This window comes from Emys orbicularis, chromosome 8 (assembly GCF_028017835.1).
Source record: "Emys orbicularis isolate rEmyOrb1 chromosome 8, rEmyOrb1.hap1, whole genome shotgun sequence".
Classification (NCBI taxonomy): Eukaryota; Metazoa; Chordata; order Testudines; family Emydidae; genus Emys; species Emys orbicularis.
In genome coordinates, this window is record NC_088690.1 from 84,083,317 (window position 1) to 84,110,569 (window position 27,253).

Genomic DNA, 27,253 nt, shown 5'->3' on the forward strand with positions numbered 1-27,253 from the left:
CCATCAATTGCAATTAAATCCTAATAAAAACAATCTCTTCATTCCAGCCCACTACCTTCCCCTCATTATTGCCATAGTCCTGTCAGTCACAGTACGACAAGGCTGACGAGTGACTCACAGGGCTTTCTAAATTAACATGTATTTTGTCAAAATTGTGGTTTAACCCAATGTTTGGACTAAAAGCCAAATGTCCACGCCTTGTCTCAGAACAGTGCGAACAGGACCGGACTTGAGGCACAAGTAGTGCAGACTCAGCTCTGTGTTTTATTAAATTATCCTCCTTGTCTGCAGCACTATTAGAAAGGACTGCACTAGACTGAGAAGATTTTTGCTACATGGTTTATAAATCAAACCCCCAAGGGCAAAGAAATAGGCTACTTAAGTGCTGGAGCTCTGATTAGCTCCTTCATTGATTGGCTTTGATCAATGCCATAGGGAGAGATGGACTGTGTTCTACTGTGTGTGGGGGGGAGGGCGGGGGGGCCTCCTGGGCCACCTTGTTTTCCTCAAATAGCTACTCTCGTGCACTTTTGGGAGAAGCAACAGAAGAGCAACACATAAAGGAGAAAAAGCCCACAGGCATAACTACAGCCATTCAGACTAATCTCTTCTGCTGAAGTCAGGCAAGCTGTTGTATCTAACTAGAGTTTACGGCAAATAGGAAAAAAGTGAAAATAAAGCAGGACAGGAATGGATTAAATATAAAACACACAAACGCAGAAAAGGAGAAGAAAAGTCTTCTTTTGGATGTATTCCTTTCTTTTTGGGCCCTTTTCCTGGGTAATGTATTGTTTAGGGCCAGGTTCAATACCCTTATTCGGACTGAATAGCACCTAACTTTACTAGTAGTTTATTAACTTCAATGACACTACTTGCAGTGTAAGCAAGTGAGTAAGGGCATCAGAATCTGCCTCTTAGATTGAGGGCTCTTTGCGGCAAAGTCCTTGTCAATGTACATATCTGTTAAGCCCTTTGCTCCCTGTTGGTGCTATGTAAATAATAAATATTAATAATGATTTGATAGGTCAATATCTCAATAGCTAGGGTTTGCTAGGTCAGAAGCAAACCCTACCATGGATTTTTATATTACTGGACAGTGAATTACTGAATTACTGGACAGTTTCTTAAGATGTAAGTCCACAAAATCAGTTTTCTTCTGTCTTGCTCATCACTTATTTCTTCTCTTTAGTTGTGACACATTTGTCATATGCCGATCTGCCACAAGGAAGGTGTTTGTCACTATTTTATGATGGAATGCTAATACAATCAGTAATAGCAAAGAATTCCTATTTCCTGGGCATTGCTTTTTCACCTGGTTGCTAATTTTGCACTGCCCAAAAGGGGCCATTAGTGAAAGGGTCTGTTAGTATTTCAAACATGAAGCATGTTTTTCACTCAGACGTAACTCAGGCTAGGTCTATACTACAGCGGGGGGTTGACCTAAGATACGCAACTTCAGCTACGTGAATAGCGTAGCTGAAGTTGCGTATTTTAGGTCGACTTACCTGGCTGTGAGGACGGCGGTGAGTCGACCGCTGTCGCGCCACCGTCGACTCCGCTTCCGCCTCTTGCCGCGGTGGATTTCCGGAGTCGACGGAAGAGCCATCGGGGATCGATTTTATCACGTCTTCACTAGATGTGATAAGTCGATCCCCAATAGTTCGATTGCTACCCGCCGATTCGGCGGGTAGTGAAGATGTGCTCTCAGAGATGAAAATTCACCATGGACTGAATGATCTCAGCCAATGAACAACAGATTTTACCATTTTTTCATGAAATCCTTTTCAACCCACCTCACCCATCTGTCATGTGCTTGGTCTGTCCTAAGTTATTTAAAATTTATTATTTATCGTCGGTACTTTTGTGGAGTCCTTGCACTTAAAAGAAATATTTTCATATAAAGGAAATAAAGTGCTTTAAGACCTTCACTGCTTGAAATAAATTAGTCTCTTTTGACCATTTTTACATTTTAAAACCATTTGAGTCATTAATATTTGAAAGTTAGTGACCACAAAGTCAGTTTTATTTTCACATTTCCAAATTTGCCTATCTTTATTAACATCTCAACAGATCTGTAATATTGATTGATTTAGTACCCAACTCCATGCTAGAGGTGGACACAACAGGCAGTAACTACTCCGATGGAGTGTCTTTGACAATTTGAGTGCTTTGCCCTGCAGACGACCTATTCAGGTCCAGTAAATAAATACTTGTTTTTAAATTTGGGTAATTCTGTGTTTACACAGGAAGCCATAAGTTCTCTTTGGTGTAGATGCCTGAGTGTGTGGCATCTAGCGTCTGTGTTTGTTTCAAGTATTCGTGTGTTTCTATTTTTGTTTACATTTTTCACAGGCCTTTCTCAGTGCCTTAGGGAGTTGAAACAGGGATTTTGCATGCTCAAAAGTAATGGAATGAAAACAACGTACTGTCTTTCTCTCATGTCCAAGTGTCGTGTTTCTTGTGTACAAAGCAGTACATTTAAGAAAGATTGACAAGACCATTTTGATTCTTAAATCCATATATTTTCAATATGCTCACATGAAGCTTTATTGCCACCCCCATTTCCCGACACTTGCCTGCCTCCCTTACCCTTGCAATAAACCCTCCACTACCCAGTCATTTGCTCTTCTGCCTCAGCATCGATACTCCCTTTCCCCACATAGGCAGTTCCCTCCCTCCACAAACAGGAGCTAGTTACTGCAGTTAGGATCTGCAAGGAGCAAGCAAGCCAGACAATACAGGCAGATGACTGTGCAGAGTACAGGGGAATCACAGAGGACTACAGTGGTAGCTGGAGGCTGGTATTCATTGTGGGATAAAACGATTTTCATCTGGCTCTGGGCTTTCAGCTTGAGTCTCCAAATTCCACTATTATGGACTGTGTTCAGGTTCCTGCTGACCCACAAACACTCTGTCACATTCTGGGGTGCAATCCAGACCAATGAGGGTTGTGTCATCGCCTGCCTTGCAACCTTCGGTGCCTCACAATGCTTTGGTGTTGTAGCCCCCAACAAGGGCCACTCACAAAGAGCCTGTGGGCATGCAGGTCATAGCCTGAGTGTCTGTGTGTAGCTGCAGCCCTGGCCCAGTAGCTTTGGCCCCAGCAGCCTGTCAGCAACACTCCAGTCACACTCTGGCTTCCCACCAACCTTGGTTACTACCTGCAGGGTGGCCTCAACACACTCCCAATACTGAATACTCCCTGAAACGTGTGTTCTGCACTGTACAGCCCTCTCCTGGGCACTTTAGATATTAAAGACTCATTATCCCTGTAAAGGGTTAATGTTCAACAGTCAGCTACTTTAACTGGAGTTTTCAAAGAGTTCTGTTTAAACACAGCACGGGATTGGTTTAGATTAAAGAATAAAACAAGTTTATTAACAAAAGAAGATAGGATTTTAAGTGAATTCAAGTATCAGGTATTAAAGTCAGAAATTGTAATGAAAATAAAGATAAAATACTTTCTAGTAGCTAGAACATAACAAGCTTGTCTTAGTTCAAGGTAAAATTCTTACCACAGGTTCCCAGCAACATGGCTGACCAAATTCTAAGATCAGGATCTACCCCCAAAGTCAAAGGTCTGGTTCCTTTGTCTTCTTGGGTGAAAGAGAGAGTGAGAGATAGCTTGGGGTTTTCTGCCCCCTTTCTTTTATAGTCCAATTGGATAGTCTTTGAAGTGGATTCTTCTGAGAGTTACCCCTCAAAGCAAAGTTTATTCAAACAGTAAAGAAGGCGACATAGAGTCTGGTGGTGAAGGAGGCTTCATGTTCTTTCTCCTCATCTTTGCTGAAATGCAAATTTGCTTTGTCTACTGCCATTTTCTCTCCCGGCTGTCTCAAGGACTCTGTTCACTACTTATATGTAAATTGAGGTAAATCTTCATTCAGAATACTTCTGCCTGGGTAGGGCTGTGGTTTTAAACATGTGCTATGAACCTCATGCAGGGGGACTTCATAACTTAACATGTAATGTTGCTACATACATTTCACCATGATATTATTGACCAGTGAATTACTAATTTTCAAATGATGCCTCACAAGGCATATTTTGTACAAAGATTATTATAATAGTATGTAAGGTGTGAGTTCAGGAGTACTTTTGGTCACACCCTCCCCTACCTGTTTGGAAATGGTTGTTTCCAATTATGTAGTTTATTAAATGGCTTAAATATGGATTGGTGTGCTTATCCAGGGCAATAACAGTTGCATCATTTCCCAGATATATCTATGTTTTGCATATTGCTTTTTCTACAATAAGAACAGGAAGGAATTAAGTCAAAAATAAACCATATTAAAACTAGGGATTGTGAAACATTGAACCATCTCCTAAACCTCTAATTGAACCTTTCTTGAGCTTCACAAATCTTTGTGCAACTGTCTTGTACCCATTTTTAATTTTTGCTGCTGAATCTGCACTTTCTCTTTTGGTCTCATCCACAAACTAGAAATGCCAAATATTAGCGGTCAGAGGCTGCTCTTGCAGAATTTCCAGCATTGATTGAAGTGGAAATTTCCAAAAATCTTGATAGTAAACCAATCTTATGACACGTGCAGTCCGTTTTTGCAGGCTGGGTGTTTCTCTCTTTAGACAAGAATCCAGATATCATTAAGATTTGTCCAACACTTGAAGGATTTAAAATTTGAATTAATCCCTTGTGATTAAACATTATCACATGAAGTGCTATCAGTGGCCCATACTATTGTTACTGCAGGGGGCAGAAAACACACAGTGTCAGTACTGGTAAATATCTTGTGCATTAACTAAGAATGAATTTTGCAATCCACATTTTCCACTTGTATTCTACACTTTTATTTTTGCAGGACCGGTAGATATCAGCATTGTGTCCAAGTGTAATCCTTGCCTTTCCAGTCCATGTAAGAACAATGGGACATGCAACAATGATCCAGTGGAGTTCTATCGATGCACTTGTCCATTCGGTTTCAAGGTATGACTATACTTGAACTACCTTAAAAGTCACACAGTATTCTTAGCTTTCTGCTGGCTTCCTTAATGTTGTATAAATAGGGGGTCAGTTGTACAGGCAAGTAAGCTCAAACATCCCTTGCTCAAGTAGGTTGTGTGCCTTTTAACTGCACACAGCTACAGATGTTTTTTCCATGTAATGTGCGTATTTGTTCTTTAAACTTTTTATATACTGGTGAGAATGTAAAAGGGCAAGTTGATTTCATTTTTAACATCAGCACCAAAACAGCCATGCTAGAAGCAGCCAGGCCTGGGGGAAGAAGACTGAGGCGCTAAGTTAGGTCTAAATTAGATCCTGACTCTGTCACTAACTCTGTGTGGCCTTGGCCAAGACTTGTAAACTGTCTTCCTCTTTCAAATTGGGATAATGAGCCTAATTCTTCAGTCTTGCACCTTGTGTAGTCATGTACATGTGGGAAAAGTGGATGTAAGGTACCACCATTGGTATAAGTGTGCTTATACATCTCTACCTCGATATAATGCTATCCTCGGGAGCCAAAAAATCTTACCGCGTTATAGGTGAAACCGTGTTATATCGAACTTGCTTTGATCCACCGGAGTGCGCTGCTTTACCGCGTTATATCCGAATTCATGTTATATCGGGTCGCGTTCTATCGGGGTAGAGGTGTATATAGGAGATGTTCCTATATGGTAACCACTAATTGATACTCATTTTATACAGAGCTGGTGATTGGGTCCAATAGCACTAATTTCACTCAGTTGTGAGTGTTAATGTTTGTATAGTAATTTGAAAATGTGAAATACTATTGATGTGAAGTACACTTATCCTTAGTAATAGAATACGTAGCAGTATCAGAGAGAGAGAGAGAGAGAACACTTTACTATCAATTCCAGTACTGCGTACCGGAAAATCTAGTCATTTAGCAATACCATTTCCTCAGTGCTGGTGCAGAACTTCCACTGTTAATGATAGGGCTACATGCTGCCTTTCATCTAGGTTCCCAGCTCCCACTGAGATAACTGGGAGCTTAATAGAACTATCAAGAGTAGCATGACATGTAAAGTAGTTATGGTGTTTAAAATATAAAATTAAATAATGCAAATAATCGTATGTTCATACATGTCAGGGACTGGGCTGTCAAGTATAAAGAATGGGGCATCCCCTTTAGATTAAGAAGCGAGTTGCATCAATCATGGGCTTTCTCCTGTTGTGTCTGGCCCACAAGTGATAAAATATTAATGAAATCATTGTTCATGCTTACAACATTGAACAGTTCAGTGTGATCTGGGATTTTGTGTTATCCCTGGTGACTCCCACTGTAACAACCACCGTTACAAATCTTTTAACCTTTTTATTAAAGATACAGAAAAAGAACAGAAAACAATTAAAGCATTTGAAACGTGAAGTATTAAGTAAAGCTTTCCTTTTAACAATCTCCCTTGTTTCCTTTCCCTTTCACTTTAGAGAGTTTTGATAAGGGAAACCCCTTGTTTGACAGTCTTTTAGATGGTATTAGAGATGGTATTAATTGAGATAGTCTGGAGCTGCTGCTGTTGTTGAAGTCTGCGCCTGTTCCCTGGAAGATAAAATAAAACAAATACACTCACAAACAAAAGACCAGAAAAGAACAGCAAAGATAGAAAATACTGCTGCTGTCTCTGGTGGTGACTCTTACTTGCCACCTTGCTGCTGGAGAAACGTGGGCCCAACACACAGTCTTATCTGCCACTGTGAGGCCTGGCACCCTTGTTCCAACTTTGGACAATGTAGGGCATTGCTTTTAGCTACCTCACTGGCACACAGCAGTGTACAAAGATGCATTTTTGGCTGTCTCATTACACAGAAGGCAAAAAGAGAGAGCTAGGAATGGGACACATGATGGAGGGGGTGACAGCAGAAACCCAAGGCTCATATTCTAGATGCTGTTTAGGCCCTACTGCAAGCTGCTGGTGGTGGTGGTGGTGTCATTGTTTTCCTCTCTCTGGCCCAGTCTGTTCAGGATGCATTTCAGGATCAGGATGGTCAAGACTCAGTGGTGTCATAATGGATCCGGGGGGGTCCCAGGAGGTGGTGGAGGTGGGAGCCGTGATGGTAAACTCTCTCTCTTTCTGGTCCAACTGTTCTCCTGCTCTTGCTGAATGACTCCCAGGTACACAATGTCCAAGAAGGGACCTCAGCCTCAGCCTATTAACATTAACCAATCAAAACACATTTTGGTGATTTCAGCTATAAACGATTCCTCCCATTTCTAGAATCTTTCAGCTTGTCGTCATATCAAGCCTTAGCTCTACCAGGAGCCTTGCAGATCCCTTATCACAGTTCTTTTCACATAAATAATCCAGTTTGTACCAGTCTATTTGTCACCAGCTTTTGCTGAGTTTCACAAACAACATAAAGTACAGGCCTCTTCACACCAATCTTTCCTAGTGGTATCTCACTGGAGCCTCTCTAAGACCTTATTTATACTTGCAGCAGTGTGTAAGGTACGGTTAGCTACATTCTGCAGTGAAAGGCAGTCTACGTCCATGTTCTTTGGTGTGTGAAGCTACACATGGCAGTGAAAGGCTCCAGCTGAGGGGAGGCAGAGTGGAAATATGCCAGTAGTGGGGAGCTGGCGAAGCCTTTTCCCATTGCCTCCCCCCAGCCAGAGCCTTTCACTGCAGCAGGGATACAGAGGACAGTACACTGCTAAAAATAGCAGTATAGATGTGGGAGGCATTGCTTGGGCATGTAGAGAGCAGCATAGGGTACATACCCTATGTTACACACATGTAGGGCAATCTACTTTACTTCTCTTAGCAGTGGCTCACCATCTACACTGCTATTTATACCCGCACTGCATAGGCGGCTGGTGAACCCCCACTTTGGGGATGCTAGCCCCACGGCCCCACCTCTTCCACCCATGGCCCTGCCCCCCCCCACTGGAGCCCCAAAAACCACCCCCATAAAAGAAGACGCCCCGAGGACCCCCCCCCGAGACCGGAGGAGCCCTGGCCCACTAGCCCCAGCCACACCGGGCTGAGTTGCTGGCCCCCCGGGCCCCTCCCAGCACCAGGCCAAGCCACCAGCACCAGGCTGAGCCGCCGGCCCCCTGCCCCTGACAGCCCTCCCAGCCGAGTCGCTGCCCTCCCCCCAGCCAGCACCGGGCCAGCCCCAGCACCAGGCCAAGCCATCGGGCCCCCCAGCCCTGATGGCTCTCCCCCAGCCGAGCCACAGCTCCCACTGCCAGTGCCGGCCCGGGCCCACCCTGAAAACCCTCCCTCAGCTGAGACGCTGGCCCCCACTGCTGCCAGCCCCCCAGGCACCAGGCCAGCCCCAGTGCCAGTCCCTCCCGCCCCTGAAGCCCCCCACCCCGAGCTGCTGGCCCCAGCACCCAGCCAAGCCTCCTCACTCTGCCGGCCGCTGGCTCTCTGCGTCCCTCCTCACTCCCCCAACCCCGAGGAGGAGGGACGTGGCGAGCAGCGGGGACCTCCGGAGGGAGAGGGTGGAGTGGAGGAGACCAGGCAGGCAGCAGCAGCAGGGGGTGGGGGCCTCAGGCAAGGTGGGGGCCATTGCAGCCCAGGTGTCTGGCAGCAGGTCAGCGGCAGTGCCAAGGAAGGCTAAGTCTTCCCTGGTCTATTATACCCACCACCCATGCCATGCTGGCAGGGTGTACGGTCTCTGTACTCTGCAAACCACTGTAAGTGAAGACCTAAGGATAGAAAAGTCAAGATCAGATGCTGAACCAGGAAAATCGTATTGCAAAAAAGAGCTATAACTTATATTTACTATTTTTACGTTTTATTTACTATCACCCAGTTTATCTTGGAGAGAACCATTGCTCCTTACTTACACAAATAACTTTGGAGACTTTCTTTGGGTGTTGAAATCAGTCAGAAGCTGCAGTTTATGACAAAAGTTTGACTAATATAATTTAGGGAAATCTGTGGCTATCTTGTCTCCATGTGTCAGTAAAACATTAAGAGTCAGGGTGATCATTTTGAATTTGGTATGTACAAAACAAACAAACCCTGAATTATTGAAAGCAGGACTAGGAGACTGCTGAGATAATGTCAATGAAAGTACATAACTTTGATCCATGGTCACTGGAGAATGTATAGATTTATGCATTCATATTTTGTATGCGTTATGCTAGAAGATGCATGTTGTGGAGTAGCTATGTGTGAGGCAGGCCAGGTGTATACTACAAACTTTCATTGGTAATATAATGTTGGTTGGGGGGGGGTGAGTTTTTTTACATGTCTTATGTTGGCAAAAACCCTCGTGTAGATGCAGGGGTTTTTTTTGGTGGTAAAAGCTGCAGCTACACTAGGAGGGTTTGCTAGTATAACTATCCATGTAGAGAGCTATACCAGCAAACCTTCTCTAGTGTACACTAGACCTCAGAGTGGATCAACTTTACTTAGAACCATTTTGATAAGCTCTTGAGGTGACTTATTTTAAAAATCTTATAGAAAGTTTAGCTTTTCTTCTCTCTCTCTCTCTCTGACTCACATTCTCAGGTGACATTCACTGTGTGAACTTGGTCTGATACAGAACCGCTTTTGAGCTTGCAAGTACCAAACTCTCATCCAGGCATAGCAAAGAGTGAACATACCCAGGTGTGGCATTTAAAGCAAAGCAGACAGCTTAAAAATACTGACTTGTAACTAGTACAGGGGGAACTGGGGAAAATTTAATAAGTAAAAAAGAACCCTGCATCTTCACCGTGGGTTTTTGAGTAAAAGTAAAATTTGACAGGTCCAAATGTAAACCATATGAAGGGAGCACTCTATTTCTACCAAGCTGTTCTCTGCCAGAGATTCATGCTAATTCAATAACAATACCTTGCTTCCTTCTCACCAGCCAGCACCAAACAGCTCTGTCCATCTGGAAGCTATTTCCCAGATCTTGATAAATTACCCTAAATCTTCCCTCACAGCATTTGTTTTTCCTTGTTTGATGTAAGTTTGGAGAAAATCCTGTGTGGAGGAGTATATCACTGGAGGAAAAAAAACACCAACCACCCTTATTGTCCTTATAACCTCATTCAATTGAGCTGAAGTGTATACGGTCTCTGGGTTCCCTGAAATGGGGTGTTAAATTATCTGGGGTTTCAGTATTCATGGTGGCCATTCAAAATCACAGAGTGCCACTCAGCAGAAAATTTAGTTCAAGTGACCAATCGCCAATCAGCTTATGGTATCAAGAGTTTCTTCCAGTTACTATAGATAGCATGGCAGTGGAAGCAGTAGGTTTGTAATCTTCTTTGCATTACCATATTTAAAGCTGGCCCTTTGGTACAATTACACCAGGAATGCTACATTTGGTGTCCTTTTAAGTCTTTTTTCCCACTGGAATGCACATGTACATATTTGTAAAAGAAGCAAAGAGTCCTGTGGCACCTTATAGACTAACAGACGTATTGGAGCATGAGTTTTCGTGGGCGAATAGCCACTTCGTCGGATACAGGGTATTCACCTACGAAAGCTCATGCTCCAATATGTCTGTTAATCTATAAGGTGCCACTGGACTCTGCTGCTTTTACAGATCCAGACTAACACGGCTACCCCTTTGATACATGTACATATTTGTTAGCAATGTCTCTTGTGTATAACACTGCATATCTTAGGCTGAACTTAGAAGTGAGGTAGCTCATGAATTGTTCACTCTAAATCTGAGCTGGCAGGCTTGTGGGACAGACAGTTCCATTTAATGAGGGTAGAAATATGCCGGCTTTAAAATGGGGGAAAGTAAGTGCTGATAGTTATCTCTGCTGCTGCTCTCTCCCCATATTGGGTACTGAATGTGTTTGTTACAGATAAGCCTTGTAGGAAACCTTGCCTTCAGGATTCTTGCCTTTGAAGAGCATTGGTGTCTAAGCAGCGGATAGTGTAAGAGTGCCACCTATGGGAACTAGCAGGATTTACCAGGAATAACTTCAGGAAGTCATTGTCAGCTAACATGCAGCTGTTTAATTGAAGTTCACTTTATACAATTTCCACTGAAACAATGACATATGAGTCTTCTAAACATTTTATTAAAGTTAATGTTAAAAAAATTATATAATACATAGGTTGAGAAAAGAGTGCCTGTATATCTTGGTATAGTGCTTAGATTATCCACAAATACAAAGTTTGTTTTTAAAGTCATATGATACATAGAGTACGTAATTAGCAATAACCCAAATTTATGTGAATAGATTTAACAATAGAGTTTAGATATTAGAATCCGAATACTCGGGTACATCACTCATGAAAAGTTGTACAGAGATTTGGTTGTGGAAAGCAAAATATATCAATGAGTGGAGATTGTCCCTCAGTAATTGAGAATTAGGTTGGTTGTCCATTTAGAAAATACAATCCATGAGGAAAGTATTTCAGTAATGCACTTCTCATTGGCACTCCAGCTCATCCCTCCTGGTATTGCTGATGTCCGGTGATGTGTTCTATGTAGATGTCCTTCGACCACCCGATGGCATCTGACTCCATGAGTTGGTGCATCAGCCGAGCGTAGCGTTGACCGATTCCGCATTCTCTCAGCACTCTCTCATTACTGGGGTCCCATGTGCCCAAGGCTTCAACGATCAGTGCGTGTGTCTGAACCTGGTAACCCTTAGCTCTCAAGGTTTCGGCCAGCATATCCATTGCTTTCTCCCTTCCCCATCATAGATACCATCATTTAAAAAATATCTGTGCCTTCCCTTGTAGGATGTTTGTCAGTCTGAGGATGGATCACTATAAAATAGATTCTGAAGTCTTTCTTTCTGGCTTTTCTCCGTCTTTGAATACTGAATTTTGTGGACTGTATGGACTCCTATGTATGCAGATAATGGCATGATTTTAATTCACATAGTCTATTGAGTACGTTTTTTACACAATCACTATGATAGACAGCACACAGGTCATGGCTAAATTATAATTACCATATATACTCGTTCATAGGCCGAAATTTTTTAGTAAAAAAGGGAAGCACCAGAGATGGGGGTCGGCTTATGAACGGGTATAGAGAGGGAGAGGTGGGACACAGCCCCTCCCCCCAACAGAGGGGCAAGGAGAGGCAGCACAGCCAGCAGAGACAGAAGGGAAGAGGCGGGGCCAGAGTCTCTCCGCTTCTGGCCACGCTGCTCTCCCCACAGCCTCCGAAGCAGCTATACGAGACTATATGTCAGCTCTAATTTCTTAGACTATGCCATTTGGGAAAACAACTCCTTTCTTTTATTTCTTTGGGTCTATTAACATATGTGCATAAATCCTCCGTACATCAGTCAGTGCAAGAAAAATCCTTCAGTCTGAATTCCAGAAAGAGGAGAAATTGGAAGGAACCCTTAAATCTTGCCTGCACTCTTCCACATATGAAGGAGAGTTCAAACGTCTCGGTCTTTACATGTTATCCTATCTGGGCCTCTTTCCATTAACAGCATCAGGGTGGGGGGAAAGATAGTGGAATGCTAGTCCCTTGCCAAGTTTGATTAGTGTGAAAAAAATCAGTGCAGCGAAATATTGCTGCTGTTAGGAGATTCTGTCTCAGTGAACTAGATTCCCATCCTGTGATGCCATCCTTGGAAGCCTTGAGATTTTTCTGATGAAGCTACAGTACTTGAATAATTATCAGTGAATGTAGGAGTACTTCCTGCTCTCTGCAAGATAAAGTGGAGAGCCAGAGAGGTTGAAAGATAAGGGAGGAGTAATGGGTGGCCCTCTAAAATAAGAGCCCCTGTGTGTGTGTGGATTTTGTAGGCAAAGACCATTGGCACCAGCAGGGGTTATAATTTCATCTGATGCCTCCAAGACAGGAAGACTATGAAAGAGAAAAGCATAGCACCCACCTGTTCACACTTGGAGGTTTTATTCATGCTTCCCAAGACATAACTATGCATCGGTTAGCTGATTTGTGTAGGGATCCTTTTCCCCTGCTACAGTAGGTTTAGGGAAAGTGAGGATTTACACCCACTAGAGCAGGGGTCGGCAACCTTTCAGAAGTGGTGTGCCGAGTCTTCATTTATTCACTCTAATTTAAGGTTTCGCGTGCCAGTAATACATTTTAACGTTTTTAGAAGGTCTCTTTTTATAAGTCTATAATATATAACTAAACTATTGTTGTATGTAAAGTAAATAATGTTTTTTAAATGTTTAAGAAGCTTCATTTAAAATTAAATTAAAATGCAGAGCCCCCTGGACCGGTGGCCAGGACCCGGGCAGTGTGAGTGCCACTGAAAATCAGCTTGCATGTCACCTTCGGCACGCGTGCCATCGGCTGCCTACCCCTGCACTAGAGTATACAAATGAAAGGCTTAAGCAAGGATTACAGGCCACAGTTGCTGGCTGAGGGTGGTGAGGCAGGCACATACTCATCAGGAGCCCTGTAAAAAGCACAGTGATGTGTTATGCTTTGGCCTAATGAGGGCTGTTAACAATGAAGCCAAGCCTGAGGAAATGTTTCCATTTGCTCTAGGGCAGTGAGAAAGCAGATGTTGAGTGACCTGAGACATTGACTCTGATTGTTCAGTGCTGCATCAGGAGAAAGGGATCAGCAGAAATGTTTCCCCACAATAAAGGTGACTTTAAATAAATTAGAGAGTCAGAGCCTCAGCTGGTGATATAACCGAGAATTGATATAAAGAAGACTTCTCCTCCAGTCCCCTGCCAATGCAGGATTGTTCACCATTGTACATTTACTCATCTATCTAGTTTTAAGTGTCCAAAGAGATGAAGCTCCCACCCCTTTCTTTTCCCATTCCGCACTATAATAAATCTCACTCTTAGAAGCTTATTTTAATGTCAAATTGAATTTCCTTTTCTTAATATCATCCTCTCAGTCCTAGTTATACCCATTCTTATTATGTTCAGTAATTTCTCTCTCTCCTTGGTGTCCTCTTCCTTCAGGTATCTGTAGATTGTTATGTCCCCGCTTAGTCAGGCTGTGCGTATTTAACTATTAATCTTTCTTTCAGTCTGACCAGTCACCCAATTGAAGCCATCAGTCACACCAGACAGTCCCCCTTATTCCCCCTTATTATTAAAGCCTCTCAGGATTGGCTCTTTTCTTTTACCCTTCCTGTGCAGCTCTGGCATTGACTTCACCATATAAGACATCATCTTCTAGCCTTTGTCTTTCTCTGTCTGAGACCCTCAGCAGAATTTAAGCTCATTACCTCTCCTCAGAGGTTAATTCCTTGTTTTCCCCTCCCTTGGTATGGTTTTGCGTGAAATTGGTCTAAGCAATCTAAGGCAGTAGAGAAAACACTTTTCATTGGAAAGTGAGAGTGCATTACCTCCTATAGAACGGAAAGGGTGCAATGCCATATCTTGCCTCAGAACGGGTGATCGGCTCATTTAGACAAAGCCCATGCACAATAGGTACAGTTGTATCAAAGCCTCTTGCATTCTATCAGTCCTTGCCCGTTGGTCTCACAGTCTCAGTCACTGAGCCATGTGGAGGTCAGAAAGACTTGCCTCCTCTGTTCTCTCTGGAGTCTGTTCCTCCTTATACCTCTGAGAGTCTCTGGGGTAAACCTGTGCTTAAGTGCTTTGGCAAGGGGGGGGATCAGGTTATTCACATGCTGACATGCTTAATCCACAAAACTGAACATCAGTATTTTGGCTCCTGATTTGTGTGACTGGAATAAGCCAGTGTTAAGTGCCACACTGGCTCCTGTCATGCTATGTGCCAAGTGGTTATGTGTCCTCCACAGAACAAAATGCTCTAATATTAAATGTTTACTATGATTGTTGGTTTTAAAAGGAGAATAAAACGTGATTGTCCTTTTAATTGTTTTTGATTGTTACTGACTCTCTCTAAAACCATTTAACCCAACTGACTTAACTGTGTCCATCCATCTCACATCAGCCACGGGATGTGGCAGTACCCAAACATTACATATCGCCATCACTCATGTCACACTTGGTCTTTCATGATGTTGTGGCATGCTCTGATGTCACAGACTTTTTTGGAGGAGATAAGCCACACTTTAAAGGGACATTGTCTTCTTGAAAATCAAATTCTTGCCTGAAAAGTTTTTGTACCTGCTTTTTACAAGTAACACCTAAGATCAGTACATTAATGGAAAGAGACAAGAGAAAATTTTCCTCTATTTTTTTCAGTTTGTTTGCATTATCATTCTGAAATTCTAATTAAGCCCTACTTTGTCATCTTTCCTGTAGTCTGAATGATATAAGTCTGGAAACATCTATAATAGGATATTTTAGGGTACTTCAAAGATTTCTTTTCAATTGAAATTAGGATTTTGGTTTACTTCTTAAGTAGTTACATTTCTGGAAGTATTCCAGAGGTTCCAACGTCGGATTCATGGAGATTGCTTCCTGTCCATTAGTATAGGATGTGGATTTTTCATGTGGTAGACTTGTTCCACCTCTTCTTTCTGCTGATTGAAAGCCCGGAAGTCCTTTATCTATAGCATCTGCTTACACAAGCATTGAAATACAGCATGCTTGTGTAAGCAGAGATCCATAAGGCAAGAAGAAATACACAATACTGTATATTATTAACAAATAAACCGCAAGCATCCACCGAGAATCAAATTTCATACTGATGGCGCCAATGCCAGAATATTTTTAATAATACCTCAAATCCTTGCCCCTTGACTTTGACAGACATAATCTTGATTACTAGCTACAAAGATAATGGAAGGTGTAGTATACCCTGGAGGATCATAAATCTTTTTGATTAAAATAAAATGAGGCTGAAAGCAGAGTTGGCCTAATTTACTATAAATTGACAAATAGGATTTATTAATAAGGACATGGAAGTCACTAAAAAGTGCTGCTGCCATGTCCAATTATTGTTTAATCAGATGCCAGTTGAAGCCAAACTGGTGCAGAAGATTACTGTATACAGTCTTGTAGGCAGTAACAGTTCTCTGTATCTTTACTACACTCATCAATGCTGTGAAGGTTTCAGAGGCTAAAATCTAAACTGATCTCTTCTCCTGAAATCACCTTCTGTGGCTTTCAGCAAGTAGTATTTCTCACCATGTGTGAAAAATAGTGGGCAGGGTTTAGGTTAGCTTGCTGTGTCACCCAAAAATGGATGAATGAACTGGTCCAGGTGAGATCAAACCAAATTTGAAACTTTGACCAAAATTAGAAATGAATGAAACTTTTTCTCACATTAACTAAATTAGATTATTGGATTATTAACAATCATATAATGCAACTTTTTAACAGTGAGGGTAATCAACCATTGGCACAGGTTACCAAGGAATGTGGTTAATTCATTATCACTTGCAGTAATGTAACCTGGAGGTGGCTGTCAAGCTGTCTAAGGTAGCTCACAAACATGAGTGCCAACCTCAGGTCAGACTGTCAAGGAAGAGGGCCCAAACCCCAAATTGGGTGTGTTCTATAATTAGACCTTACCAACCAAGTGTGAACTCCTAAAAGCACTATAACAGCCTTAACATGGAGTCACAGGCAGTCCCCTTGGATACTCCAAGCTGTCTTGTCACCCAGGCAAGCCCGCATTTGTGATAGATGGTCCTTTACACCAAAAATCAACCATAATATTCAGGTTACTCCCAGTCCCAAAGGACCAGTCCCTTACCCCAGGGTCAAATGTACCTCAGATCTCAAACCAAAGACAACGCTTATAGTACTAACTGAAGATGTATTAACTAAGAAAAAGAAATGAGAGTTATTTCTACGGTTAAAGCAGGTAAACATGCACACACAAATGAGATACAGTCTTTGGTTCCAAAAGGTAATATGCAATGATATGATATGCAAGTTCTATATGTCCTTTAGGACTAATCCAAATCAAGCAATTTGGGAATTCCTTGCTCATGCTTAGAAATATTGCCCTTGAGGAATTCCAAGCAGCATAGTGATACAGTTTCTTCTCATCAGGCATTTTGTTCCGTTCCCCCAGAGTTCAAACTGATGAATCAAGTGTGGTACCCATCTTCTCTTCATGGGTGGGTGTGGCAGTGGGGGGGCAATCAACAAAGTTTTTGTCCTTTGATGTTTCACAGTGGTTCATGTGGTTTCAATGAGGCTTCTTGTCCACAGGACCAGCACTTTATGCTAATTAATGCTTCTTTCCTGTTTGGTGTTCCACAGTTACAGAGATTTACAATGTGAACACTCAATATAACTTTATGCCATGGACTACAGAGGTTATAAGTGAGATCAATACATGCCGCATCCTACAAGCATTCCATCAAGTCTAAACACATTCTTATCAACTTAACATCTATTTTAACAAAGCTAACACACAGGTGAGCCAGACTGGTTTCCAGCTATGCATTTGTCAGTGTTCAGTGAGGCTTATGGGCCTTGGCATGAGCTGGTACCTGGTCTGCCAGTGTCACAGTGGCAAAGGCATGAATGACTGTGCAAGGTGTTCATTGGCTAGGAATAGGCACAGCTCATTTGCAAAACACATATTAACAAAATCTGTCTGAGTCTCTGCTTCTAGCTTGCTATCTAAGAGCAGTCAGATTCAAAAGTACCTTAATATTGTCCGAAATACCTGCTTTGTCAAATAATTTGTATATATGCCACCAACAGATGGATCAGACATGCACCCTGACACTTCTTCTAATTACCTAACCCTGCCAGCTAGCATCATCTGCATTTTATCCCGATTGAGCCTTAGCCATCTTATGTTGGCCAGGTACAGGATAAATGAGGAAACTGCATCATCTGGATTTGCCAAAAAGGAGACAGATCTGAGTGACCTCAACTTCATGCAGCGATCTGTGTATATTGCCTCCCAAGGCAATGTGATTTGATATGGAATCCTTTGTCTTAAGAGGTTTCTGTGGTAAAAAGTGAGTGGGAGAGAATGGTACAGTAAATAGGCTGTGGTTTTGGGTGTTCTTTTTCATATCTATCCCATCAAAGGAATCAAATATTTCAAAGCTAGTTTCATTCTCCACTTCTGCAACATCAGTAATCATTTTGTTGAGATCCAGATCCTTTCTTCACACAGATGTGCAGCTGGTTTAGGTTCATTACACCAGATATCGATGTAGCAATCCACATATTTCCCTTTGTGTAGCTGTCCCCCAATTTCATTTGTGTAGCAGTTTGCATAATAGGGTTTTTGTAATGGTTTGTTTTTAGTTTTACAGCACACTTCATTAAGTTTTGGTTTTTCTTAACATTCTCAACATATAAACGTTGGTTTCCTTTATAATGAAGGGCTTTGAAATGTTACAGTTGTAAACAGAACTTCATGATAGTCTTTTTCTACCAAACTTATAATTAAGTGCATTGGTTGGATAGCTGACTTCATCCCTTCATGTTTTCTTAGTCATCTGTATAAAATTCTTCCTGCTTCTTTTAATTTGTATTTACAGCTTGTGTTTATCTCATGTAGTTATTAAAGGGAAGCTGTTGTATACTTCATTAATCTGTGTGTGTTTTCTTTTTGAATATCCTTTATAGAAGTTTGAAATTAACCTGCCTTTCTCTAAAGGGCTTTTGTGTCTTTTTCACTCATTGGTGCATGGATTATTTCCTCTCCACTCTCCCCCATCAAACCAGAGATGGTTCTTGTAAAGCAAAAACAAACATCGCTTTGCCTTGTTCTAGTTACCTCCTTGTATGTACACCAACTTACATCCTGACCCTGAAATCTGATCTAAGCGAGCAGGTTGCTATGCCTTTGCATAGTGCCATTAATCCACGCAAAAATGATTGCAAGACTGGGACAATCATCAGTAATGTCACAGGTAGCAGTACAGTTCTGAATACTTAAGAAACTTGGGGTTCCCCTATTAGTTAGATATGGCTAAAGAATGGAATCATGCACTAATACATTTTGGAAGGGGGAGATATTTTCAACTTTTTTTAATTTCACAGCAGCAGGACAACTAAACTATTAAACCCAGTAGATATTTCAGTTTAGGATGGCATCCCAGGACACATAAATGCTTAAAGGTAGTTTACATTTTGGTTTAGCTGCTGGAAAGTAGCCCTTTAAGTTTCTTGTATAGTAAAGAACTTATTTAGTCTTTTCTTGTTCAGTAAAGCGGGTTTATTGGGTTTTATTCAGAACACCAGTAAGTTGATTGCACTGGCATTTGTGAGGTTTTTGTGGTGGTGATAGTGGTGGGACATTACACTGATATTTTGTAAAAGCAGCAAAGAGTCCTGTGGCACCTTATAGACTAACAGACGTATAGGAGCATGAGCTTTCGTGGGTGAATACCCACTTCTCCGGATGCATGTAGTAGAAATTTCCAGAGGCAGGTATAAATATGCAAGCAAGAGTGAGTCAGGCTAGAGATAACGAGGTTAGTTCAAACAGGGAGGATGAGGCCCTCTTCTAGCAGTTGAGGTGTGAACACCAAGTATTTTGGAGTATCAGTGGAGTATGTTTTCAAGATGGTGTTTTGCAATTGAGTGATTTGGTGTATTGACCTCTTGAGAAGCACTAGCTATATTTAAGGAGTTCAGATACTTAAAACGATCAAGGAACATTCCTAGGTCTTACTTCAAAATTCTGTCACTGAATTTGCTTTGGCGTAGTGTCTGCACTAAATATATGAAAACTGTGACATATGTTCTGCCCATGCACTGCCTCAACAAAATCTAGTAATAGGAATAACATAGGGTGAAGAGTTAACAGTTTCTATGTATTTGCTTGGAAACCCTTTTTCTTTCTCCTGCAGTCATTTTCTCAGAGTACTTTTTTATCAGCTGCCAGTACAAAGACATGTTAGTCACTGAACAAGGCTCCCATTGGCCAGAAAAAAAAGCTCTGTGGCTGCCCTGTGGGCCTCTGTGTCTCTACCGGTGTGGAGCCTACTGCACTTCCAATTCAGAGGCCAAAAAGGACAGCGGCTACTGAAAAGCAGCTTAATCTCCTGCTCATCCCCTTGTGGTTCCGATTTTTGCCTACCCAGGTGCTCAGAGTTTCTTTAGTCTCTTTCCATGGAGGCATAAGAATCTTCTTGGCTCCCTGTCACTGCTGTTGTTTGAGGTCTGCCGTTGTTTTTTACAAAATGATCATTTATTGAATTGAGTCACCATATGTTACAGCTACAGGAAATGTCTCTTAATTACAAAGTGGTTCTCCTAGTTACACAGAATAATCATTTTATGCCTTCTGTCTTATCGTTTTCTGTACCCTGAAGAATATTGTATCTGGTAACATTTCAATAACCTTTAAACTCAGCATGACTCAGCAGTGATTAATGTTACAAGCACAGATCGATGGGGAGGTGGAGGGGTTTTTCATCCTTTTATAAGGATAATTATAATATTTCATTCTAGAATAACATAAGAAGTCAGCAGCAGGTCTTGTAACTTCATATTTGGTAGATAGTGGCTAGCTAGCATATCTTTGAGTTTTTCTGGAGTCACGTATAAGTGGTATGTCAAGTCTCCTGCAATGAAAACTTTTGGTTTTCCCACATTTTCAGTGGGTGACAGTCTTTAGACCACATTTTGATTTCTGCTATAGGGGTATAAATACGGAATCATTCCAATGAGGTTGATGCAATTGTTCCATTCTTATTCTAGTTTAACTAAGCAGAATTGGGTCTTTTGCAGCAATAAGAGTTGCCTTATGAGAGGTAAATAAGAGAATTATAATATTTCGTGGTTCGTCTGTTGATCTATCAAACCTCCATACCTAAATTTTGCTGCTTTTAGGATATGATGCAAGGTTCTTCTTCTTGCAAACCTCCTCCAAAAAGCTGAGTAGGAAAATGATTCCAGTGCCTTTAATCTGTGAGCCAGATATGTTCCTTTCTTTAAGGGGAAACTGATTAGAAATGAATAATTCTCAGTAAATAACTTACCCAGTCTATTTAGTCTGTTGCTCAGAGAATATCTGTAAACTGGTTGGTTTCCTCTCTTTTTTTCCAGAACTACTTGGTACTTTTGTAAATTCTTGAAATTACATGGCATAAACATGAGGATTTTTTGGAGTAGATAGTATTTGATCTGTTTATGTTGGTGGTGATTTGTCAGGTTAAATTAGTGCTCAAGCACTTGTGATGCAAATACTCACAGGTGGAAATTCAAAATTCAATTTCTGCAAATTCCTGTGTACGTTACCTTGAAATTCATTTTCCGTGAATATTTGTGCTTTTAAAACTTAATTGAGAAATTTGCCTGGTGCTAACTCAATGGGGTTAAGGGCACAGGCAAATCAAGTTAATTTAAAATACCGAGTGAATCTTGATGGAAATATTATTGCAGTATTTGCCCAGTTAATGACACACAGGTACTATGAGATGGATTCCTTAAATATTTATTACCGGCATATTATGAAATAATAGCCTCTGTATCAGCAGGTGCCTGATTTATTTTTAACTCACTTGAAAAATATGGCTACTTAGTGGTTATGACTGTCAGTGTGGCCTAATGGGTGGAGTCCTGGGTTCTGTTCCCTGCTTTGCCATTTACCTGCAGGGTGACCTTGGACAAATCACATCGTTGCTCTGTGCCTTAGTTTCTAGATATATGTAAAATAGGGATAATGATCAGCGCCGCCCAGAGGATTCAGGGGGCCTGGGGCAAAGCAATTTCGGGGGCCCCTTCCATAAAAAAAAGTTGCAATACTATAGAATACTATATTCTCGTGGGGGCCCCTGCGGGGCCCAGGGCAAATTGCCCCACTTGCCCCCCCCCTCTGGGCAGCCCTGATAATGATAATGTAAAGTGCTTTGACATCTACTGATGCAAAAGTGTTAGGTGGTATTATTATTTATGGTAGAGCTGGAGAAATAATTTACAAACAGTGATTTGACAAATTTTGGCTTTCTTTTTGTGCATGTATTGTGTGCAAAAGCAGACTGGTTTTGTCTGTTATTTCTAATTGTTCAGACACTTAATGCAAACATTTTTCAGCCTACGGGTTGTCCATGAAGTAGTTGCTTTAACTTTGTCTCTTCATTATGAGCTCGGTGCTGCGCCCATTGAAGTTATTGGTCAAACACAGTGATTTCAGTAGTGCAGGATGAAGCCCTCTTTCTGGGGTATGATGAACTAATAGGATTCTCTGTGACTGGCTGACCCTTTTAGAAGTAGGTGGACAAAAACCCAAAATATCAGATGGCTTGGTGAACTTGTATGTCACAAACCATTGCACAAACAAATATTCACTTTCCACATTATGACAGCAAACCAATTTAAATGGTCAAAATATTATCAAAGCAAATGTGTTTTTTCATCAAACATGTATTCACATAACCTCTCTTTGCCCCATTTGCCCAACTCTCCGTTGGTTGATGCCAATTCTTCTTGGCTTTTTGCAGTTATGATGTATTTGATCCTGGAAAATGTAATAAGTACGGGCCAGTAATTGAGTCCAAAATCTGATACAATTCTTGTGATCTACAGCCTGTATGTACAGCACTGTTCAGTACCGTTTATTTAAATTAGTGCTGGGACTAAAAGAAGAACTTATGTTTTCTGTGGGCCAGATTCTGCTTTTTCACAGGAATGTTCATTTGGAGCAACTCTACTAAAGTTGGAGCCGGTTGATTTACTCCAGATTTACAGGGGTACATGTGAAATCCAAATGTGGTCCTGATGTGTATGCACTCTGCCTTGCCATTTGTAGGAACTTTATGTCAAAATCCATGTTGTTCCTTCCCTCTTCTATGGGAGTGGCCAAGCAGATTTTTTTGGGGTGGGCAGGTGTTGTTTTGCAAAACTCATCAGAAAATGTCTCTAGGCTGATGCTTTTGCTTTACCATCAGACTACAACAAAATGTTTAGAGTAGAGTTACAAATCCCTAAAAATAAGAGTTACAGTCAAAAGGAGACCCTCCAATCTAGCAACATGAATCACTGAGACAATCATGTTGTTTTTGGCTACGGGCCAGATCTTTGGAAGCAAAGCTTGCACCTCCTTTTCCAGTTCCAGCTTAATTCACACACCCTTAGTCTTGGACCAAATGTTCAATGTTTTCCCTTTTTGAGAACAGACAATTAATTTTCAGGGTATGTAGGTCAAAGAGTTGTCTTCAGTTCAAGAGTAAATGAACTGAGTTGAGGATTGGTGCTTGACATTTAAAGAAATTAATCCTTTACAAATATGCCAGTATTGTTGTAAATTGGGACCAGAGACTTGCAATCTTTATTTGAAAGATGTTTTCAGCATGTCTGGGCTCGTCTATATAGGAACACTCAGGAAAGTCAAGATGCATTAACTCAAGCTGTGAAGTTAAAGCACATTAGACCCCTGCATGGTCTCTCTCATTCAGAAGTGAAGTGGCCTGATTAGCTGTAGCTTACTCAATACTGATATTTTAAATAGTCTCTGCTTACTCTTTGTTTTCCACATTTTTGTGTACGATAAAATACTTCACTTGCATAGCACCTTCTATCTAAAGAACTCAGAGTGATGAACAGACAGCTGACACTCATGAGATCAGAGAGAGAGAGGCAAGTTGTGTTATCCCACTTTTTGGAAATGGGTAAACTGAGGCAGAGGGTCCTCTTTACCTAGTGTCACACAGCAAATTAGTGTTATAATTAAAAGTCTGATTCAGCTGAAAACATTGTTCAATTTCCAGGGTGCCTGAGGCCACTGAAGCCCTGAAAACCCAATAACACAGGCTTATGTAGTGAAGAAGTGAAAACTGGGCTCTGAATCATCAGGATTTCATGTGCAGATACGAGGGGTTAGAAAATGCTTTTGAAGGGTGTGCTTTCATTTTAACACAGATCTTTGGTAATAGTCACCAGTAACTTCCAAGGAAACATGCATAGTTGCATGAAAGGTAATATGTATATTGTTTACACATGGTGTTTGAAAAGCTGTTGCGAGAGCGTGTGTAGAACTTTTGGAAAAATAAATGCTGGGCTTTTTGTTTTGCGTGTTGCTATGCTTAGTTAGCTCACAGAGGGTTTCAGACTTCGATGCCAAGAGAACACAGAGTATCTGTGAAGTTGAAAGGATACCTACAGTACTGAATCATCTGCAAAATACTCCATTTACCAGGGATATGGGAAAGCATTTGTGCTGAGCACTTGAGAAATATTAAGCATGGCATCATCCCAGCTTCACTAGGATGACATGTCGAGCATGTAGGGTTTGCAATACAGATGGACAAAGCAGAGGCAACACTGCAGCGGGTGGCAGTGTATTAGATGTGGCTGGCATCCTGTAAGTGCTGTGGAACACACAGTGCCAAAACAAAAGCTGCATGAGCTTTCCTCTTCGCTTTCAGCATCCTCCCCTCTTCCCCAAGACCTTTTACAGTGAATGATTCAAATGGAGAATGCCAAGTGTTTGGCAGAGGCTTGGGTATCGGTGAAGCAGAAGGTACCTGTGCCAGTTCCTGAGCAAAGCCCCAGCAAAGCCCACTCCCCAAATTAAGAAGAATGAGTGGGCTCTGCTAGTCCCCAGTCATTCCAGTATTTGATCAGGTCTGGCTCCTGCTTTCTGGACCTGTGTCTTCTGCTTCCCTGACCTTCAGAATCGGAGCATCCTGATGGATGTTCTCCCTTTCTCCTTTCGGCCTGGAGAGAGAACAAACAAGCACAACAAACGCAAGCCCTCCCCTCTGCCTAATGCTGGGGTTTGTGGCTAAACCAATGGATTTGCAGTCCGGAACTGTGGTTTCAACTCCCATTTCTGTCACAGACTTCTGTGTGACCTTGGCAAGGTGCTTAGTCTCTCTCTGCCTTGGTTTCTCCCATCAGTAAAATGGGAATATTTCCCTACCTCACACTATGTTGATCATTAACATTTGCGGGATTCAGATCTATGGTAACTGAGGTGGGGAGCATATAAGCACCTAGATGGAATATACATCATGAACAATGTGAGGGAAAAGCAGCTATCAACCATATTCAACAATTTCTCTATAGCTCCTCATGACTACTGGTTGTTTTCTAAAATTCCTGGCTAGTTGAAACTGATGAGACTGCATCAATCCCAGGGTAGCAAGCCTGCAAGGGTTTTGGATTGTTGGTATTTACATAGTATTTATAGCATGATAGGCACTTCAGCTGCCATTGAAACAGCCCTGATAAGCTTCCTTTCCAGCCCTGATCCTGCAGTTGGATTCATGGATGTGGACCCTTGCACCTGTCTGGGGCCCAGTTGCAGGATTGGGGCCTATGTTTTGACTGAGCACTGCAAGATGTAACAATTAAGAGAGGGAGTTGGGGACAGCATATCTATATATACATCTTGTTCTGAGTGCAGACGGGTCTGCAAGAAGTTAACCAAACCTGAATCCAGCCGAAGGCAAATCATCAAACCTGCCACTGAACACTTTAAAGTGAAAGCTAGGTTCTCCAATGTTGCATGCAGCCACTTCTTCTGCCCCTGTTAACTCAAGGAACTGCTTCAGCCTTATAAAGACTATTACAGATTAGTCACAAAAATATTATTATAGTAACACAGGATGTGAACCATGATTTTAAATGAAAAATGTTACTTCAATAACCTTTTAGTTTAATTTGAGATATTTTTCTTATCTTAGAGTGTGGTTATTTATTGGCAGAATTGACTGAATGGATTACTTGGTGATGCAAATCAAATAGAGAGAGAGACACTGCTAAGGGATCATCTCCTAAAACTACTGAGCAGATCCCTTCAGTTTCCTGTGATTGCACAGACTTTGGCAGACCAGAGACTTCCTAAACTTATAATCTGTTCTGAAATAACTCAAAGGAAAGGACCAGTCACTGTGATGTAGATATCAACTCCATAGCAAATTCAGCTTTAGCCAGCAGGTTACAAGTCCAGTGGAACCTGCTTTAACAGCCACTCAAAGGACCAACAAAAATCAGTTGCTTAACACAGGTAGTCTTCTAGTAATGATGGGGCAGAATTATAGTAGTTGATGCACTTGGAGATATTTGTGGATGTTCTCTTAAAAACACAAGTCTGCTTAGTAAGGATGCTATTTTGAATAGATTTCACTGTATTTTGTAGAGGAATTTCAGCTTGGCCTCCTAGCAGAAAACATAAGCTTTTACCTTCAAGCGTTGGCCATCCTTAGTATTGAGTTCTGTGTGCTGCCGTAACACTTGACTGAGTACTTGTAAGTGCTGCTGAGTGCATACTGATTCTGCACTGCTCTGGGTGTACCTCTCATCGGAATTATTTGCTCATTTTAATGTGTAATTAATATTAAAGAATAAAGTATATTCTATAAAATTAAAACCAACAGCTTTCTCCAAACCAACAGGTGAAAAAATAACTAGCCAGAGACTTCAAAACCAAACAGTAGCCCGATACACTCACCAATACTAGCCATTATTGTAGCCTTGCCTTCCCAAAAGCCTGGTTTAGGCAATGTCTGTCATTCAGTAAAGAATGCTAGGTGATGTGATTGCTCTGAAGACTACATCCTTTGTGTCAATGCAAATGGAAAAATGAAAACAAAGCCCAATACACAAGATAGATTAGTCCAGCTGCTCTGTGTGTTACTAACTGAATTTTTCTTGAACTTTTCCCAATAGGGTCGAGACTGCAATATGCCCATTAATGCCTGCATTCAGAATCCATGCCAGAATGGAGGGACCTGCCATCTCACTGAGGCAAATAAAGACGGATTCAGGTAGTGGAGAGCGAATTGCATTTAAAGCAAGATGAGATGAATTTACCTTACATTTGTCTATTTTTCACTAATGAAGTCTAATGGCTTCTTTACTGAAACTGCCATACATGACAAATAATTCTCCTTGCCAGACATGAAATTAATTTGGTTTCATTGGTGACATATCGTTTCCTCTAAAACAGGCCTCCTTATTTTCTCGTAATGGGACTCTCTCTAAAAGCTGTTTTGAGCATTCCCCTGATCTGCTTTGTGTTATCCAGAGACTAATTTTCCTTGGGGCATTTCAAACACACACACACCCTTTTTTAATTTGTAAAATGAGCATCTGTTGCTTGACAGCCAGATGCAAAATGTTTTCATGCTGAAGAATCTCATAGTCAAATAGGCTTTAAAGAAACAATCGAACAACTGAGAGGTTATGTCAGTTTATGTTTGTGCCCATAAGAGAACAACCTCTATAACTTAACATCTTGGGCTTCAATTTCCCTATGTGAACAGAGTGCAGCCTAGACCTTGTTCAGATAGGAGACTTCCAAGGGGAACCCGGGAAGTTGCATGAAGTGCTGATGATGGTGATTTAGAAAAAGTTACTCTTGCCTCTGAGGTAGTGTTTCTCCAGTTGTCCTGTGTGTCTAAGGGACTTTGCACTGCACAGAGGGGTTGTTTTTCAGCTGAAACATAACACTGGGGCTCTGGCCACTTACCTGCATTAAAGATGCTAGAAAGCTTTTTGGAAATTAGTTGCTACGATCATGAAAAAATTGCTACTAAAGCGTTTATGCTATCTTTTACTCAAAACTTCCCCGTACTGTAGTTCCAATTGCATA

General features: G+C 41.5%; 1 protein-coding gene across 1 annotated transcript in view; it reads left to right on the top strand.

Annotated features, from left to right (window-relative positions):
• Positions 1-27,253, top strand: part of SLIT3 (slit guidance ligand 3) — a 798,116-nt gene that overhangs the window by 665,375 nt on the left and 105,488 nt on the right. The window contains exons 26-27 of the mRNA XM_065410175.1: positions 4,821-4,945; positions 26,329-26,426. Of these exons, the coding sequence (XP_065266247.1) occupies positions 4,821-4,945; positions 26,329-26,426 (223 nt within the window). The remainder of the gene's footprint in view (positions 1-4,820; positions 4,946-26,328; positions 26,427-27,253) is intronic.